This window comes from Leptonotus elevatus, chromosome 1, assembly GCF_054856555.1.
Source record: "Leptonotus elevatus isolate MCC_2025b chromosome 1, RoL_Lele_1.0, whole genome shotgun sequence".
Lineage (NCBI taxonomy): Eukaryota > Metazoa > Chordata > Actinopteri > Syngnathiformes > Syngnathidae > Leptonotus > Leptonotus elevatus.
Window position 1 is genome coordinate 36,738,966 of NC_141239.1, and position 21,120 is coordinate 36,760,085.

General features: G+C 41.4%; 1 protein-coding gene across 2 annotated transcripts in view; it reads right to left on the reverse strand.

The window, feature by feature from the left end:
• Window positions 1–640: 640 nt before the first annotated feature.
• Window positions 641–21,120, reverse strand: part of atp6v1h (ATPase H+ transporting V1 subunit H) — a 37,134-nt gene continuing 16,654 nt past the window's right edge. Inside the window, exons 8-15 of one of the 2 annotated variants that reach the window (XM_086096137.1) lie at window positions 20,857–20,916; window positions 18,422–18,519; window positions 17,638–17,830; window positions 10,111–10,289; window positions 8,862–8,987; window positions 7,368–7,469; window positions 7,188–7,301; window positions 641–921 (exon numbers count right to left, since the gene is read on the reverse strand). In XM_086096137.1, coding sequence (XP_085952263.1) covers window positions 852–921; window positions 7,188–7,301; window positions 7,368–7,469; window positions 8,862–8,987; window positions 10,111–10,289; window positions 17,638–17,830; window positions 18,422–18,519; window positions 20,857–20,916 — 942 coding nt within the window. In that variant the 3' untranslated portion in view covers window positions 641–851. The remainder of the gene's footprint in view (window positions 922–7,187; window positions 7,302–7,367; window positions 7,470–8,861; window positions 8,988–10,110; window positions 10,290–17,637; window positions 17,831–18,421; window positions 18,520–20,856; window positions 20,917–21,120) is intronic. The other variant, XM_086096145.1, reaches the window with a different exon arrangement.

Below are 21,120 nucleotides of genomic sequence, written 5' to 3' on the forward strand. Positions count from 1 at the left end.
TTTATGCTTACATTTGCTTTATTGCTGCTTATTACAAAACAGCACTTTTTTCTCAAGTCTGCGCATGCAAGTCAAGAGTAAAAAAAAATCAGTTGAATGACAGCGCCTATTTCAAAAACAAGTGGAGTCACTTGAAATCTCAAAACACCACAACAAAATGCTCAGAATGAATCGTGGCTTGCTTGACCTTATGCGCTCACAACACTCCCACCACTACCAGTGCTCAATTTGGACATTTTCACTTAGGGGTGTACAGTACTCACTTTTGTTGCCTGGGGTTTAGCTGTTAATGGCTGTATTTTGAGTTATTTTGTGGGAACGTTAAAATTTACACCACTCTAAACTGTACACGGACTACTTTTCATTGTGTCAGTGTCATTTTTTCTTCAGCGTCGTCCCATGAGAAGATATGAATACATATCTGCAGAAATGGGATAGGTGGACTCACTTTTTTGTGACACACTGTAGTGGTGAAAAGAGAAATTCACACCAACCGCATCTCATCACCTGCCACACTCTCCATTTGAAAAGCTGTTAAATGTAAGCTGACTGGGAAATTCATTCATCTTAAAAGGTAGCAACCTCCTGTCGCCGTAGCAACAGCTCAAGTGGGGACAATGAAAGCACCAAGGCGCACAGATGTGGCGTACTTCATCGCCTTTATTGAGGGCAGATCATACACAATCTTAAACAGCTAAGATTTACATCACATTTTATACATTTAACCACAGACATTGCACAACACGACATGAAAGGCTAATTGGGAATGGGAATGATGCCTTTCTTCATCTTGTGAGTCATTAAATAGAGAACACACACACATACGCATGAACACACACAATTCCCACAGTTCAGCTTCGAGCCGCCACGGCAGGAGCTTGTTGCTGGTCGCTGGACTGCAGCTGTCTGCCCAGGTACTCCCTGAAAAACAAAGCCATCAAACTAATTAGCAACCATCTCAATTAAAGCACCAACTTGTTCCGTTTGCCTCGTGTGAGTGGGAACTTGGGAAGGTTAGCTTAACTTTAGCTAGACATTTAACTCACAGTTCCGCCAAACTAACAAAAAAATGCTAGCATTTTTTTTTTAAAAAGAAACAAAATGTCAGAAATGCTCATTGTTTATGCTAATTGGTAAATGCTTAAACCCAATTATTTTTGCCATAGCTTCAAAATGTTTATTTTTATGTACTGTGCGACAGGTTAGAAGTCAAACATTTCAGAATTCCACCAACATTTTCAGGAAAACCAGAGCAATCAAAGAACAGTGGTTAGCCTAACTTTGCATGTGTACCACAAACTGGTGCTAAACGCTTAACTTTGCAACATAAGATCTTGTTGATTGACCTCTACAGTTGTTTACTTACACAAGAATTGAATATGAAGAAATTCTATAAACATTTGAGCACCACGAAATATTCATAAAGGTGCTTTTGTTGTACATTTCTAAACGTTGTCGAATATTACAGCACAACATCATGCATTTTTTTATTTCAACCAAAATCAGTGCAGAAATTAGCTACAGAATTATTGATCTCTCTTTATAGTTGTTTTTTCTCAAATTTTGAAAGTTGAGCGCTATGATGTTCATCACCGCGCAACGGTGTATTCTTTTGGCACAAAGAATCGCATTGAAACGCCAAGAGTTTGAACTGCTGACATCAGCTCAGGATTTATGATAGTCATTTTTGCTGTTTTGTTTGCATTTTGTTAAAAATCGAGGCTTGCCCTTGCAGTTACTTGTCATTACTTTTAAAATGGCGTGTTTTGTTTTTACATCTTAGCAAACGGGCTTTCACTTGTGTTGCCCGTTTCCACCTAAAAGGCACTCAAAACGCCTCACGCTGACTCCGCATTTTAAGATTTCGGCTTTGGATATTCTAAGATTACCAACATGATCAAAACATGATCTATATAGTTATATAACTATACTTATGTTTGCACTACAATTTGGTAAAAACAATCAATACATATAAAGTTGAGCACTATTTATGACGGCACTGCACAGTATGTTTTTTGACCAAAATTGGGACGGAAAACAATGAAAGTTGTTAGCTTAGCATTTATGGTTAAGAAATAAATATGATCAAAACTTGAGCACTATGGTATATGTTAATTTTAGCACTATGTTTAACATTTCCAATTTGACCAACACCTGTGCAGGGAAACAATCATCGGGAGTTTGAAACGACAACAAACAAATCTTAGCTAAAAATTAGCATTTTGTCTAAATATTAAAAGCGGTTAAATTCATTTTCTACTTCCTTAGAACATTATTTCTATTATTTCCTATGGGTAACGTTTTGGACGTCATAGGTTCCATTATACTTCTCATCAGTGGAATTTCCTGATCCTTCAAACACTTGATATTTGAACATATTATATTTGATACTGTCGTCTGCCGTCATCAAGTCTTGAACTTTACAATATGATTTTGCCAGATATCCCCTTTTGCTCTCTTGTTCCTGGCGAGTAACATTTGCACAAGTGGCTCGACGACACTCGCCGCGCTGCGACTCCAAATATCAAATGTCTCTTGCAACGCTCAAGAAAGCGACGGTTGGGGGAATGTCTGGCATTTATCCGCCTTCATCAGTCTCTTGTCATGGTTCCGATACTACCTCAGACGGTGGGAAAATAAACTTCTACCAGCAGTGTGAAAGTACTTCTCTAAATGACAAGTATTGTACCCAAGGCTCCATGGCATTTCAATGGCATACAGTAGGTATGGAAATGAATAAGACCAATGATCTGTGAAATTTTTCGAGTACGATAGTAAATTGCTATGAACGCCGAAAGGCTCAGCTGTTGTAATATGACTTTCCTGTGCAATCACATAATTGCAGTTGTTTGTTTTTATTTCTCTCCAAAATACGTCTTTTTTGTCGTTGCCATCTTTGATGTAATCTATAATACAATATTTAAAACCAACAAAACAATGACCTTGTTTTCAAACTACAAAAAAAGCAATACAAATGATTAATCAATGAAGCTATACTGTAATAATGTACAAAATACATAATAAGCGACTTTATAATCACTGCCAGAATACTGTGGGAAATGAGAGAGAATTGCTTTGACTTAAGGGGATACAAGCTGCAAAACAAGAACAGACGTTTTGTTTGAGGTGTTAATTTGCGGAACAATTATGGAACGCAACTGAAAAAGTTTGAACCACTTGTGTCCAAAAATAGAAATCAGGTATAGGTCGGTGTGGGATGTATTAGTTTGAGTGTGATGAAAATATTACGTGCGAGTATGAGGGTATAATGATTTATAAATGTGTTAGCGTATGTGCATATGTACTGCATGTAAATATATTGTCGACATATGTATGTACTTGTAAGTGCAATTGCATTTTATATGTGTAGGTTTATATGTTGAGCAAAAAACATGATTTATTTTGGTCTCTCGTTTTGTTTTGTTTTTCCCACAAAACTCAGTCATTTTAACAGGGGTGTATAGAATTTTTAGATCTACTGTATACTGTTTCCAAGCCATGTCACACCGAGAAAATAGTTCTCTCTGAGACTTTGGAAGGAAGAGCTTTAGGACACAGACACATAAGTCCTGAATGTTGAGTCAAGCCAAACCAAAGCTCCTGAAAGAAGAAACAGAGCTCAACTGTTAAATCTTCGAATTGGCTCGCTTGGCAAGCGGATCGAGTTTTCACGGTACAAGGCAAACAGCGTCTGTCAATAATACTAATCTGCAAATAACGCGAAGCAGCCATCTGAAAACGTTTTGCCTGTTCATCGAGCTGAGGGGCAACTACAATTTTCAATGTAGGTCTTCCTGCTTGCTCTCTGGTGGGGGTGTCAACAATAGTAGCTGGTGTGAATTGAACAGTCATCAAAATCACATAAAAAAAAAACACTAAACAAAGTCAAGATGAAAAAGCCAGGGTAAACAAGAGCAATGTCTTTAAAACACTCCACTCTGTGTTGCCATGACAGCAGAGGAAGGCCATATTTTAAGCGTAACTTTGTAGAGAAAAAAATAGCTAGGTCATGGACAGCAAACAATCTGACATTGAAGCATTGATAAAAAAATGTTGTGTGTGGAAACAAAACATGAACAAGTGCGTGAAAATATTGTCGAACAATATAAGGACAATGTTCCTCAACATACAATTGCAAGTAATTTAGAGATTTCATCGTCTACGGTCCATATCATCAAAAGGTTCAGAGAATATGGAGAAATCCCTGCATCAACTTTGATCCCTCATGTGGCACTGCATCAAAAACCAACATCAATGTGTAAAGGATATCACCACGTGCTCATTTATCCACAACACCCAGAAACACAGCCGTGTATCCCTCGTTTTCCCTCGTTGTAATACAGTACTAGCAAGAGGGCCACTAGACCCAACCACAAAAAGCTGACAGCAAGCATCAAGAAAGCCTGGGCTTCCAGGACCCCCGGGCAATGCCACGGCACATCGAGGCAGTGGTTAAGGCAAAGGGACTCCCAAACAACTACTGAAGATTGACATATCGTTTTGAAAATACTAGGGCCCGCCCGATTATAATCGGCCGATTATTGCCTTTCAAACATCTGCCAAAACAATCGGCCAAGTGGGCCAAATGGCAGATTATTTTCCCCTTAAAACGTTATAATCAAAGAAAACCAAAGTTTCAGACGCTGTGAAAGTACCCTGAATGCACCATTTTGCTTGCATTGCTTGCGTAGCATTAGCAACTAGCAAGTGTGTAGCGTTATTCTGGTTATTCGGTTGTCCCTAAGTGTACTTTAAGCTGTTTAATGACACCCCAGTTGGAGTGAACTGTACTGTAAAACTAAACACACGACAATAAGGATTAAATCTACTGTATATTTAAATACAAAACATGCTTTGTTTTTAAAACATCGCTAGCCAAGCACTAATGCTAAAAGTGAAGGGAGGATCCCATTCAAATGCTAACAGGAAGTTAGCATCGACTGGGAGTGTTTTCACTTCAAATAACGAATATTCACACACAAATGCTGTGGGAACACATACCCACAGGTGAATTCAATCGTAACTTTCTTCTGTACTCACTTTAAAGTGATACAAGACTTATAACTCATTTTCCAGTATTGAATTAGGCATTGTGTATAAAGAGTAAAAGTGTAAATATCTCTGGCTACTTATTCCCAGATTTTTTTTTTAACCGATTATTATCAAAATAAGAACATACCGTGGTGAACGCCATTATCCTGGTCACGTGATCGCTATGACGCATCCCGTGCATAAACGAAATCCGCCTTTGTTCATTTCAATGGGAGTTTGATGACGTAATGGGCACGAAAAAGACCGTCTTCTATCCCAATTACTGCGGCAATTCTGATCAGAGTAAAATCCACATTACGTCAGGGATCATGTCATTCCGTGTTGGGGTGGGGCGGTGGGGAGTTGCCTCTCCTAATGTAGGCTAAAGCGTGCTTAGCACACAACAAGTTTATCGTCCAGGTTATTTGAGCTTCTGTAACACGCAACTTGCAGACGCTCCCCAACTTCGACTCGCTATGAGCCGACCGGCCAGTTTAATGCGACTTTTGGCTGGACGCAAATCTTTGGCTATTCCTCCGTGGCTGTACTGACGTGCTTCTTTGCTATAGGGCGTAATTCCACCTGTCATGTCCGCCGTGGGACGCAATAATTCCTCGTGAGTCTCTTTGTTGTCACTGGCAGCCATGTCATTCAATGTTCAATATTTTTCGCACACGATACGTCACGATGATCACGTGACTGTCCAAAATGGCCGATACTATACTTAATGCAAAAATATTAATACAGAATACTATAAAATCATAATCGCTCAACATAAATTGGCCTTTTTTTCCGGGAAGAGTTGAAATGAACCATTTCACTGAATAGCTGGTTAGTTTTCCATAAGTCTTGTATTTCTTTAAGTGTGTACACCATGGATGCATGGCACCACACTGCCCCCAAGAGGCCAAAACGTGCAGGAACATATTTGTTCTTACTGTTTTTTCAGCTGCTATTAATTTAGGGCACACTCACACTAGGGCCATTGTACCGTGCCCAAGCACACTTGCTGCTAAAGTCCGGTAGTGTGAGCGTAATCGATCCGCGCCCGAGTACGGCTCGGATCTCCAGTTTAGCACGATTGGGAGAGGTGGGCCAGAGAAAGGTACGGTTGGCCGCACATACGCACAGCGAAACGTAATCATGACGTCACGTACGTACGTGCGACGTATATAGCGAACAACCAGAACTGTTGACCATACAACAACCAGAGCGTCCCTAGCAAAGAGATGGCAGCAGCAAAGGGCTCACGTTGGTCTGATGATGAAGTGCAGTCCAGTGTTTCCCACACCGTGTTAATTCTTGGGCGGGCCACCCAAGTAAACTGGCCACCACCCAAATAGATTTCAAGAACATTTTATAAAAATATACCCCCTTAGCGTGTCTTGGGTTGTACTTCGCCGTTGCAAACTGCTTTTTAATGGTCGAGTGAGCGGCTCGGCGAACAAGGAAGTCTCGCCGGCTTGCATTGGAGAGATCCAGCAATGGACGGCTATCTTGTCCACTGTCACCTCGACTTGTTGTCGAGCAATTAAGTCGCAAGTTGTATTGTATTATATTGTGCTGTATTATGGCCCTCATTTTTCCTCTTGAAATACAGTACTATATCAAGAGCAAAATGAGGGCCGCAAGACCCAAGAACAAAGAGCTGACAGCAAGCACCAAGAAAGCCTGGGCTTCCAGGACCCCCAGGCAATGCCACGGCGCATCGAGGCAATGATTAAGGCAAAGGGAATCCAACCAACCATTGAAGATTGACATATCGTTTTGAAAATAGCATCCATCCATCTTTTTTTTGTCCATGCAAAACACTGGGAAGTATGCATGTTGATTTCTTCACATTATTCAAATTTTTTGACATCCATTTTTCATGGGTTTTATGAGCTGGAAGCTCAAATAATGTAAAATTAAACAAATAAATACTTGAAATCACATAATTTATAACTTGGGTGCCCTGAATCTATATTCTATGAAAGTTAGAATTTTTTAATGGAATTACGGAAATTATTAAACTTTTTGAGGATACTCACATTTTTTGTCGAGCACCTGTATATATGTATACTACTTAATGCAGCCTCGTGGTGTCAATTGGGCCCAAGTATAGCACACATGGCCTAGTGTGAGTATGCCCTAAATGTCTGTCGTGGTGTTCATACCAGTTGTGGACCATGAGCTTCTGCACGGCCAGCAGGGCGTTGTAGCGCACAAGCTGGTCCTCGTGGTGCATGTGATTCATCACCAGCTGCTTCCCGCCCAGCTGCTCAATCACCCTGGAAGGCAAGAAGAAAAAAGGTGAGGATACAGCATGGAAAGCAAAACAAAAGTCAACATCTTACCGCTTGCCGCGTGGGTAGTGCCGCACGTACTCGCCAACATCGTGGGCCGCCACTGCTATGACTTGAGGATCATCAGACACTTCCAGGAGTCTGGTTAAGATCCTGAAGAGGGTGAACATTCAAGCACTTACATTTAAGTGATCACCGATTCGGAGTATGGATACTTGAAAATGCCATAATGTCTTGCAATATTGTTTTTTGTTTAATTAAAATATTGTTGGAAAACAAAAAGTTTTTGAACATGGAATACTTTTCACTCAAACATAATTTATCAATGTAATACTATTTTGTTGCGATTATTGATCAGTCATTTAATAATAACTAATATCATTTATTGTTTTATGCTTTAAGTCCAATCGTTGTTATTCACAGCACTTTAATACAGCTGCAACTTTTTCAGGAATAAACTTGAGTTAATGAAATAATAAATACATTTAATGAAAAACCACATCATCTTTGTATAAGTTGCCGCGTTGTTTGTGTTCAAATATTTGCTATTTAACGTTTTATCCCGCTATTCGTTAGCCCTTCTATGATGTTTTTGCATTCTGTAGCTGGAATCGCATGTGTCCAGTATTAGAGTGTTTTTACAAGTACAAGCATGTGTACAAAAGTATGAACCTGGTATATCCCTTTTCCTAACTATTTTTTTTCCCTAGAGGTGAAAAGCTAAGCTAAGGACTAACCAGAGGTGCCCATTCTGGAAAGGTAAGGATTTTGACATGAATATTAATAGCCAAAGAAAACATGTGACTAGAACAATATGAATGGGTGTTTCATTACTCCAATGAGAGTTTGTCCAATCAAATGCAGACTGGGTTCAATTTTCTGCTGCAGACAAATATGACATACTGATACAATCTGTACTATTTTACACCAGAGGGCTATATTAAAAAAAAAATTCAAATTACAAAACTCATCTCCACAAAACATGGGAGAGGGGCTGCATTGGCCAAAGAAGAGTCTTAAAATGTTGTCTGAATCTGGATAAAGCAGTGTGGTATGAAATCTTCCATTCCATTAAGCAGGAAGTAGTCTGCCAACTAACTAGCTAACAGCTCTCTAACATACTGTTGTTATATACTGTTACTGTTATTATTTTCTTTTGTATTTTTCTTTTCGGCCATGGCAAAAATCTGCGCTCAAGTATGGTTACGAAAAATTATCTTTTGCACAGTAGTCTATGGGCCTGATTTACTAAAGGTATACACATACAAAATAAGCGTAAACTTGATTGTTTACAGAAACAAATGTGGAAGCTAATCAACTAACTGAACACAACCAGGAATGCATTTATCAAACAAAGTCAGCTGGATTAGGCCCCAGGACATCTGCAATTCTATTGAGGACAAGCACTATAGAAAATGGATGGAAGGCTGAATCTATGACTAATTGTACATGAGAGCAGCTATTTGCGAAAATACACTACTTATGTTTCAAATAGTCCCAGAAAAAAAGACAAAATGGATCAAAAGGTATGCACTTAAGTCTTACTTGAGCAGCTCATAATTCTTCTCGTTGAGGCGAACGGCATTCTCCCGCCAGAATTTCTCAGACTTGTGCACCGGGCTCCATTCCAGGCGGCCTGACTTGAGTTCGGAGCTGTACTCGTCGAACGAGCTGTCGTTTACACAAAACACCAGAAGGGTGACCTTTAGTGTTGATTGGATTGGCTTATACTGAAGGTGGGAGTAATCACATATGTGCAAGTCGTGTGCCGCAAAATTTAACAAAGTCCCGACTAAATTTAGCAATGACTTGGGTAAAGCAAGTTTTACAGTCATGACATCTATTGGTGTGGAGTAACAAGCTACACTGACTTTGCAACGTTAACTTAACTAATTCAAACCCAAAAACGTATAAATAAGTTTTTTTAATACTTTGTCCTGCACTCCCAAAAATGTATTTATACATTTATTAGGTTGTTTTTTTATGCTAGAGCATACAGAAGGCTTGGATACAGCCTCTGACCTGAAGAGGTCGCTTAAAGCAACGGTAGTTATTACAAACAACGGCCAGCAGAGTATAAGAGATCAGCCAGGGCCAAGTTGCAACATGCTCATTTCCCCAGTGTTTTCAACAGGTTTGTGAACAATGATGAAACTATTACTACTAACTACCTGCTGCAAAACGGAAACAGATACAAATGTTCTTTTTTTTCCTGATGAAAAAAGAGACTCTAATCTTTCTTTTGGTAGGATCCCCATGTTTTTATAGCAATAGAAAATAATATTCTGTGGACTTTGCAAAATCAGTCAAAATCCAGTAAAACAGCAAGGAGCAAAGGGGGTTGCTTCAGTGAAATTGGCTGGGAGTGAATGAGTTAATAACCTTTTACATCTTTACTTATACATTTGACTTTTACCTAGGTATTCTTTTTAAGAAAGGCTACTTTTACTCTATTACATTGAGCTACATTCCGCTAGCTCCTTGAATTTTTTTCTTTGCCACTTGCTGTCAAGTGTAAATGACATCACAGGACTCAGGTAATGACCAATCACAGCTCACCTGTTTTCAAAAGCTGAGCTGGTAACTTGTTTTTTATGAAGTGGCCTCTGCACTCTATTGGTACTACCTTGTAAATGCAGATTTTCAAGTGTAATAAGGCAAGGTAAGACTTACCAGGTTATGTAGTTCAAGTCCAAGTCAAATTGAATCACACGAATACTAAGTCAAAGTCAAGTCGAGTCTTTCAGAAGATTAAGTCTAGCAAATTCCAAACCCTAAAATTGACAATGGACACCTGAGATCCTGCACGCTCTCTCCCAGCCTCTCCAGCAGGTACTTAATGTCCTCTGTGATGTCCTCGTCATCGTACTTCTGCTGCTCAAGGTTCTCCAGCTGCTTCAGCACTTTACACTGGATCATAGCCAGCGCGTACTCCTGGCGGGTCTCCCGCTCCGACGACTTCTCCAGGAGATTCTGCCAGGGGACAAATCATTGGGAATTAATAGATTTGCGACCACTGACTAATGTTATAGTTAGCATCTCCACGTGGAAACAAACACATAATTCATTTATTAAAGGGTGCTTGTTGAACAAGTACAAATATCAGGATTTTGCTTTTTCTGGGGGTTATGTGGTGCATATATGCAATCTTCATACTGTACAGTACATATATACATATGTACAATACACGTACTTATGCGCATGCATATACACACACACACACACACACACACACACACACACACACACACACACACACACACACACACACACACACACACACACACACACACACACACACACACACACACACACACACTGTATAGATACCGTAATGATTATCGGCTGGTTGTAACTTTTACAACCTCATCACAAACAAAGGAATTTCATTTCTGTGTCCCAGACACGCCAAGGTGGGGGTGGGGGTGGGTGGCCACCAGGCGGGCTGTTTCCCTTCTGCAAACAGACAGCCCCAAAAAAAAACTTTTTCCCAGAAACCTGACCGTCTTATTTTGCAACAGAACAATGAATAATGAAATCTTATGTTTGCCCATTTTGAAATGTTGTCTCCATGAATCATCGTGAAGTTTCATTTGTGTGCACGTTTTAACAGTTGTAAGCTAGGTAATATTTCTTTTGATGTGTTCAATTCTACGTGTTTCCATTGGTTGAAGTTTGACATTAGAATCTAGGTTAACATGGGATCCAAATGGCAACCTGATGAGTTTTACCAAAATTGCAGTAAATTCAAAACCCAAATCCAGTCTGAAAACTATTGATGAAAGGCTTGCAGGAGTTCCCATTGTGAACAGCTAAGGTGTTAGTTAACTCATTCACTCCCAGCCATTTTAACTGAAGCAACCCCCTTCGCTCCCGGCTGTTTTACGGGATTTTGTCTGATCTGATCTGTTTACGTTTTGCAGCAATTAGCATTAGAATATAACTAAGTTTCATCATTGTTCACATTCCTGGTAAAAACAATAGCAAAAAGAGCTTGTTGCAACATGGCCCTGGCTGATCTCTTATACTCTGCTGGCATCTTCTGACAGTTTTTTGAAAAAAACTACCATTGTTTTAAGCCACCTCTTCAGGTCAAAGGCTGTATCAAAGCTTCTGTATGCTCATGCATAAAAACAAAAACAAAAAAAAACATAAAACACGTGTAAACATAGGAGTGAAAGAAAGTATTACAAAATGTTTTTGGGTTTGAATTAATGATGCACAAAATTTTCGGCCACCGAAAACATTCGGCCGAAATGAAATTAAAGCCGAAAGAATATGCCCGAAATAGGTAACGCAAGCAAAAAACCGCTGCAAGCAAGCGTCTGTTTGAATGAAACAGCGAATGTGGGGGCGAGTGTCCGCCTTGCTGACGTTTCACTGTGAGTTTGTACCAGTCGGTCGCAGCAGCTTCATTGCACACACCGGAGGAGAGGGGCGTCACTTGGTGTATAACATTTCAGCGGATAGAAAAAATACAGTACTGCCGAGTACTGCACTGCCACTATTTCTCCACCAGCGCCTTCCTTTTTTTCTTTGATTAGAGCCCCTCGAGCTCTTCTACTTTTTCACTTACATCCCGATGGCCATGCTAAATACATTAGCTAATGCTAGCACTATTGCTATCAACAATTTTTAACACAGGAACACTTAACGCCAACTCCGGGTGACTACAGACCTGTACAGGACGCTGTGTGTGACTTTGCAGTCCGTTCCCAAAGCCGATTAATTGGTGCAAAGAAATGTATTTATTTATTTTTATATATATATATTTTAAAGAGCTCAGTATTGTTCATTCGGTAATGTCATCATCATTGCTCTTTTTATTTTTATATATATATATATATATATATATATATTATTTCATTTTTTTTTTGTATGTGGGTGAGTATGTGTATGTGCGTGTGTATGTGCGTGTGTATGTGCGTGCGTGCGTGTATTTGTTAGCTCACCAAAAACCTATTAGAAAAAATACTGTTCACCTAAACCGAACACCGCCGTCAGGAGACCCGAGGGGACCAAAGAAAACAAAGGAAAGTGAAATCCAGCACCGACCAGACACCACCTACCGGGCCACCCACCAGAATTCTTCCTCAACCCCAGAAACATCTAAATTCCAACAAATCCAAAAAAAAAATCAGGGAGACCTCAAGAGACCAAAGGAGAGACTGAGGAAAGGAAGGAAGGACAGACGAAGCAGAGTGAGATCCACAGACACCAGCCTCCACCGATTCAATGACCTGAGGAGGAAGCAGATTGTGTCTGAGTTTCGATAGATGCTGGTGTGGTGGATCTGGCATGCATGAAAATCTCCACCAAAGAGGGGAGCCGTCGACCCCTGCCAGGACAGAGCAAGCGCAAGACCTCAGGGCTCCCCAGGCCGCGGCAGCGCCAAAGGACGACCCCCGGGCCCCGCCAGGGCCACCGGCCGGAGAGCAAACCCAGGAGCAAGAGCGCCCCCCACCCCAACACGGCCCGCGCCCCCGACCCAACGCAGCAGGACAGGGCACTGCAGGCCCGCCAGGCACCCCGCCGGCCCAAAAACCCCGCAACCCCTACGCCACCCCCCCGCCCCCCCATCCACCCCAACCCAGCCGCCCCCAGGCCCCCAAACCCCCAGACACCCCCCCACCCCCAGACACCCCCCCACCCCCAGCACCCGTTTAAACGTTGGTGAATATGTGAATGTGCGGAATTTAAGTGCGCTGCACCGTGTCCCGCTCCAAATACAAACTTGTTATCAACATCGCACGCATCCGTGCACGCCCGTGCGAACTACATTGACTATAAAGTGCAATCGCATACATTTTTTCAGCGTTTCGGTTTCTGGCCAAGCATTTCTCATTTTCGGGTTTCCGTCAAAAAATTTCATTTCGGTGCATCCCTAGTTTGAATGTGAATTACTCATTTAAAAAAATGTTTCAGTCATAAAATGGTCAGATAAAAAGGCTATTGTGAAAATATTTTGGGCCAAATTATTTAAATAAGTGACTATTATGTGAAATTGAAGCTGTGCTAAAATGTGCTCCAAACATAAATCAAACCCTGACCTTCCACATGCCAGTTATTTGCTTTAATCACTATGCCGTTGTGAATATGGAAGTGGCTGTGACAATGTATGTAATCGGGTAATCGAGTGTAGTAAAAGCTAAAAATATGGATGAATTAATATTGAGGAAAACATTTTCATTTCAAATGACATGTTAACTTGCTGTATAATGACTACTCTGAAATTGGGGGGTACGGATGTTTTACCAGTGAGCTAAGTGACGTGCTCACAATTATGGCTAATGGTGTATTTGTATTGAAAAGTGTCGTCTAGCACGTGCATTTAATCAGTTCAGTGAAATTATAATGCATTTCTTGAAATGCTAGTCATTTGGTATACATGTATATCACTTCAGGATTCAAACCCACGACCTCCTGGGTACTGGACAATGCACTTTACCAACTGTGCCACTGAGCAGTACGAGACAGCTGGTAATAATGATCAGTTGAAAGTAGAAAGTGGGACTTAAGCCTGGTTCACACGGTAGGAGAATTGGCCCGATTTTAGCCCCGATTTTCCCCTTCCGACAATCGTAAGGACGCACCGACACACAAACGATAATCTTAACAGATAATTCTGCCGTCAACACGGCACATCCCGATATCGGCGCTCGAAAGGACCTGGACATTTTGGATTGTTTTGGCCCGACTTCGCTCCGTGTGACAGTGACGTGCAGCCAATCAGGAAGCCGCAGAAAGTCTGTGCTTATGCTATTACATTCCTTTTTTTTTTTCCTTCAAATAATTTTTTTATACACGCGAACCCGTGCCGCCAGCACCGAGGGCAAGCGATGCCTCGCCGCCCAGAGCCCATTTACACTCATTTACACTCATTTAAACAACGCCTTTTCTTTTTAAGACGCTTTTTCGGCCAGTTTGTATCGCGATTGGTCCTGCATGGTTGTTGACTCGGAAGTCACGTTTAATCTCGAGAGGTTTTGCGAGACTTCCCGTCACATTCATAAATAAACTCGGCTCGTGTGTGGTGTGTTGAATGTGCAGTGTGGCCACAAACCACACAGGGTACTTTCAAAACTGTTACTCCCGTGATTTTTTGTCTTCACGTGTGGTGTCCTGTCACAGTTTGGAAGTCAGCCGACAATTTTAAAATCTTGCTGTGTGAACCATGCATCAGAAAATGTTCAACGTCAGTCCCATTGAAAATGAATGGCAAAAAGTTGATATTTAATGTTAAATTGTGTGAATACGGTAAGTAATGTGGTATCTGAACAGCATTAAGAATTAAGGCGGTGACCACAGCAGCAGAGACAGCAGGACAGCTTTTTTGTGTACAATTTGAAGGACCTGGCAGTCTCGGTGGATTCATTCGCTAATGAGGACATTTGGGAGAAACAACGATACAAGCAGATGAGTATTTGGATGGAAAGAATTCAGAGATCCCTACGTTATTTTTTACCCCCAAAAAAATACATATTTATGTAAGGGATAGACACAACGAGCCATCCTTCTGTTCACAACACATTGAGAAGAACATCTGCTTGGTCTCTATTCACCGCCGTCTTTGCTTTTAATGAGCCGCGGTACGTCAGTCACAATGTAAACGTCCCTCAGTGTTTCGCTCGTGGATAAAATGCTGAATGGGAATTAGCGGCGTGATGGAAGTGCTGCTGTCTGTCAGTGAGTGTTCACATAAGCTTGCTGCTGCGATCAAATGCAGCTCAGCTTCAACTCTGTCACATAATCATGCACTATTCATCCCAGCTTTTGTGCCCTGCACTACAGGGTCATCTGGACAAAGCTCGCAAATAAGCATTTTTAAATCTCAAAATGCATGCCTTTCTTTCCCCCCAATGATTTGATTTAGCAAGCAATCAGCTTGCTGCATACTGATTTTTAAGCAGTCTTGTGATGCACTGGAAAAGCATTAATGAGAACAAATCTATACCAATTTGGAACCAAGCAACTTGTTGAAGAATCCTCAGGTGAGAATCACCGCCTTTATTGTGGGAATGAAGCAATATTGTCAATGAGGTGAAGGTAGAGCGACACTAGATTAAAGCAGCCTCAGTGTTGTGTAACGAACAGAACATTAGGGAGGATGGCTACAGTTTTTTGTCTGATAGGCAAAGGGATGCGTCTATCTTAGTAGTGCAGTAAATAATTTGTGCACTTTACTTGCTTTGCTAGGAGCTACTTTTTTGGTTAGCAACAGAGTTCAAATGTAATCAAGCTTTAATGTCCATGTGTAATGAGGCCTATAAACTAAGGTTATTACTAGGGATGGGCGAGTACCGATACCAGGACACATTTCACGGTATCAATACTCGCGACTGATATCGATACTGGTATCGGCCCCCGCTCTTGTGGCCGTTTTTCCAGTCAGGAACTTAAGGCTGAAATGGTTGTTTTTTTGCATTTATGGACCGCCACACGGGGCTCCGTCCGGTAAGAGAGAGTCTTCAATTGTACTCAACTATTCAATTAGCTCTGAAGTGCAGACAGATCTTTGTACAGTATAGTATAGTATAGTATAGTATATAGTCATTGACTACTGCACTGCTATGAGCAACACTCGTTACGTGCACACACCCTCGCAATCCTGTGCTGCTCATTGAGATACGGGCTTTACCAAAAACACTGGGTGGGTAATAAGTTAACTTTCCTGTCACGACTGACTCCTAAACCGTGCTTAGTAGGGGTGTGACTTTTCAATTCAATTTGTATCACGATTCATAGGTCACGATTGGATTCGATACAGATTAATCCCGATACAAATCTATAAATAGATTATTGCGATTTTTTTTAACTCAAATTTAGAAAATACTAATCAGTAAACTTGTACATGTACACTAAGATTTGTATGAAAATGTATTTATTTATCTGAAAATTCAGGCTTATAACTGAGCCACCGCATTTAACAAACAGGTTGCAGTCTGTTTCATGTCTGAACAGCACTGAAATAAAATATTAAGGCTTAATGTTCTATTAATATAACATTCTTCCATGCTTAATGTGTGAATCCTAACCCCAAGTAAGACGTTTTGTTGAATATTCTAATAAAAAAATTGATGTTTAAAAATCGATTCGAGGGCATACCGAATCGATTCGAGAATTGCACGCTGTAATATCGTGATATATTGCCGAATCGATTTTTTCTAACACTCCTAGTGCTTAGCGTATTGAGGAGTGAATCATCTTGACAAAGTTGACACGCACTCTTGGAGGCGGTGCTGTGCCAAAGTTGTTAGTTAATGAAGAAGACACGCGTGTTTTTGAGTTTAAGAAACAAGGTTTTGTAACGAGAAAAATAATATTTATCGCAGATAAACCAAAGAAAAGGAAGAACACGCTCGCATTCTGCAATGGACTCTAGGTGCGTTCAATGACCACGCACGCAGTAGGAAAGCTCAGCATACATAGAAAAAACTCAAACGGCTGATGAATGTTGATGTTTTTTCGTTTTTCTTCCCAATTTTTTTAAGTTTAAGGTTATGATTAGGGTTAGGAACAAGGAACATTTTTGAAAAATCACCACTTTTATGTGATAAAAGTCACAAGATCCCGTGGCAGGGGATACCAACCTCCTCGGGGGCAACCACCCCGGCACAACAGCGGCGCATTTGGCGCATCAGATTCAGCAGGAGGGTCCTGAGTAATAGGGACAACCATCATTTGGAAATAAGGCAGACAAATGGAGCTGGTATCAAATCCAAACGCAACTGCTCATGTGTGGGAATTCTTTGGACTTATTCATTATACCAATATATTAGTGGAAAAATTATATGAACAGCGCAATATTATCGTTTATCGCAATAATTTCTGGAGCAATTTATCGGCAAGCAAAATTTCTTATCGTGACAGGCCTACATATGGGGAGTAACTGGATATGATATTGATTTTGTGCTTGCTGTGGTCATCTGCTTTAGTGGCTGCATGCTTGGAGGGCAGCAATGGGGGGAGTTAAAATATTTGACATTCATATATTTTGTCTTTTCGAGACGACGGGGGATTTTTGCTCTCCGAAAGCAGCTCGTCAGGAAATATTCATGACCGGTATAGAGTGATGACAGAAGGCAGCTGACCGAGCAGTGTGCCCATATAAATTGTATTTATGTATCTTTTATGGACTTAAGTTTCTTTTATCGCCTTCCTCTGTTGTTTAATAGCGTCATTTCAGTCTGCCTCCCCGGAGGCGATGAAGCACGAGGCCCAATTAAAAGTTAAAAGTGCTGTGTAAGACTTTAGGAATATTTGGGCGCACTTTTGAAGCCTTTTGGAGATGAAAAGTGGTGAATTTCCTTTCCACACATACCCTGAAGGCAGCCAGAATGATTCGGGTGACCTTCTCCTTGACAGATTCCTGGAGGATGTCAGACAGCGCAGGCACCACATTGTAGCGCCGCAGTTGCTCACACAGCTGCGGGCTAAAGGCCAGCAGCCACACGCAGAAGATCATCTGGTACTGGAGCTGGAAGCCGCACTTGTTGCTCAGCACCGCCGTTAGGCTGAGGAGAGAGGCAAAGGGGGTAAGCAACAAAAACAAATGCTGATGAGCTGCTTCTCTGTGGTGCGCAGCTTTACTAATGGCTAAGGTCCGCGGCGGCGCGCCTCCATGCTGCCGTGCCATTATACCTAATGATGGCTGGGGACTACCATGTGCAGACAGGCCACATGGACTCGGACACGAATGCAAATGAAACAGCGGGACTGCCAACGGTCTCCATGACAAAACTGAACTGGGATCAAGCCACGGCAACAATGTCCGGCATATTTTATGACTGAAGGTCTACAGACAATTCAGTGATTTGTACTCTGACATGCACTCTCAACTGATGGACCATATAAAAAAATTGTGTGGCTTTCCAAATCATGTCAAGTGAACTAGCCACAAGTGGACTCCAATTTCACTTGTCAAGGAACTAGGATTTTTTTTGTGTGCATTTTATAGCAGTTTCTTCTTCCTGCACTTGTTTAAATAACAGTTACGAATGTCAAAACATTACCGAAAATATTACCAGTAAAATTACAAAAAATACTTAAATTACCAGTAATATTACCAAAAAAACAATGACGGTGTAAAAAGAGGCCTCACTCACCAGTTAACCCCGTCGGCCTCTACCCAGGCAAACCTGTACTCATTGACCCTCAGCATCAACTGAAGGCAGCCGGCCACGCACTGTACATACTGTGAGCTCTGCAAAGTACAGAAGAAACAGCAAACATTTACCCCCGCTCTACATCATGAGCCTGCTACGGGGTGAATCAAGGAAAAGCTTTTTGTTAGAAAGTTAATTCAGGTTGAGAGACACTGACAAGTCAACAAGCAGAAGAAGGAAAAAGAGCACAGCGGAACCTCCACAGTTAAACATATTAGTGTTCATGAGAATCCATACATCCATTTTTTGCTCTGCTTATCCTGGGGGTCTAAAATACTCAAAAACTCACCAAAATTGTGTCGGCATGAGCAAAAAGTTGCATATTTTAGACTCGAAAGCAGCTCAGTGGAGCCCCCGGGAGTGTTGTAACATGAACACTTTCAAGAATTTGCATGAACTTCAATGTCCATTAGTCTTTACCAGTGGTTGTACCAAATACAAAGTGAAGCGTGTATACAGTACTAGTTTTTCTTTATACAGTACTTTGGCTGGAGACCGAGAGAAAGCACCTGTGAAATATTAACCGTCTACAATGTCTTTTGTTTTCACAAGATGTCTTCAAGCTGCCATAAATGAGCCCGCCAGATGTTTAGGCTTCGTTTGTGTTTACATAGATCATATAATGGTGCCTTAATATATGAGTGTTATTTGTTCTGTGGTCATGCTGCTAACTTAATATTGCTATCATGGAATAAGAATTAAGCAGATGTATCTACCCAATTTCATCCATGTTAGGGAGCTGAAAATTGATCCAGCACTACCCTCTGCTGTTGACTGAAATTGACATCAAAGTGCTCTCGGGCTCACACTGCAAAGTGCAAACGTCGTGACAAAACCCAAACAGGTGAGCCATGTTGTTCCTAACATGAGCCCGAGGGCACTTTAAAGGTGCATTGTGCCGTTTAAAAAGGTCATGTTAAAGCGTTTTCTACATCATGAATGCTCCACCAATGGCCAGATGAGTACGAAGAGCCCCGACTGTTTTACTCTTACTGCACTTATCAGCTTTTATGTTCCCTTTATAATAGAGTGTGCGGACCCACGCACTCCACGGTTTCTTTGGGGAAGGGAGAGGTTTTTCTTACCTCATTTAAAGTCATGTCTTTGTTTGTCAACTGTGGCTGTCGCTTTAAGATCGGGCACGTACTCGCACGCGCACCATGAACGAGCCTGACACAGATGCTGCAGTTACGCTTTGGGCCAGTGGTGGCAGCAGCGAGTAAAAAAAAAAAAGTGACAAATTGCACAAAGATCCTTTAGTGTCAATTTCAGTCGACTGCAGGTGGAACAGGAACATACATGAATGGACCAATAAATTCCTTGATTCAATTACAATTGGTAATTAAAGGTGAAAGAAAGAAAAAAGAAAAGCTCTCTACTTCCCATCAAGGGTTATGTTTGATGCGTGGACGGCTGCATATGGACGCCTGCTAATACCAGCGCCAACATGACCCTTGACCCAATGGGGTCATCAGGTAAGTTGATAGCCTCTCATATTTCAATTGATTGTACATTACATGAAACCAGTAACCTTTCATGTTTGGCAATACTAATCATGAACAAGTCAAGCTAGCAATGCAGCTGCTTGCTAAGACCAAGACAGCACCTACAAATTGAAAAGGTTATAGTCCACTCTCGGTTCATCCTGAGTAGTGTAATTGATCTAAATGGAAATTTTAGTTTTTAAGGTCGACTAGCGTCAGGGAAAGGATGGTGTTGGATTTTGGAGGCTCCGCTGTACAAAACTTGCATCAGCACCACCACCACCACCACTACATATATCAGCATCACCCGAGATACAGCACATGCAGTCTGTCAGCGTACATCCTCAGCGCATGCTTCATCAAGATGGTGCAAAAACACATAGCAAAGAGGAAGCGATGGGTAAAGAATCCCATCACACCTGAGCGAGAATCATTGTCAACAGAGATTAGAAGAGGAGAAGGAAGAAGATCCTGTTAATCGGGTGAAAAAAAGGCAAATTGAGTCCAGCCAGGGCACGAGGACATGGAAATGGAGAAGTGAAGGTTACCTGGCTGGAAAAGATAGGTTAATATGCACATTGCAATTAGGCGCTTCTGGGGAGGAGGAGGGAACAGTGAGTGGCAGTAAATCAACTGATGGATGCTGCTGCTGCCACACTAAGTGCTACTCCAATTCAAATGTCATGCGCTTTTAGCATTACGTGCACTGTTAAAAGCAACCAGCGGCAGCAAACATCATGCCGTCAACACGGAGGACCCTCTGCCGGGTGCTGTATACTGAAAGTCAACGCCCCTGCAATCTGGAATCGTGTATGGCGCGGGCGAGACGACGGGATGGAGAAGAGGTGAAAGTCCCAAGGTTGATTTTCGATGCACCTCACTCATACTCACTTCACTGGGGGAAATGGTTCCTGCTCCAGAGCCCGTCTCTGGACCTGTACCGTGTAGGTTCTAATGAGAGATAAACATAATCAACAAAAGAAACAATCAATCCCTTGGAGCGCAGAGTGCAGCAGAAGTGATCAACACACTACAAAAAGCTGAAGAACAAAGTCAAATTCTGCTTCATCTGAATGTGAGGAAAAATGTAGTTACTAGAACAACACAAGCGCTGACAGCAACACAAACAGCAGACATTAATTATGGGAAACACAT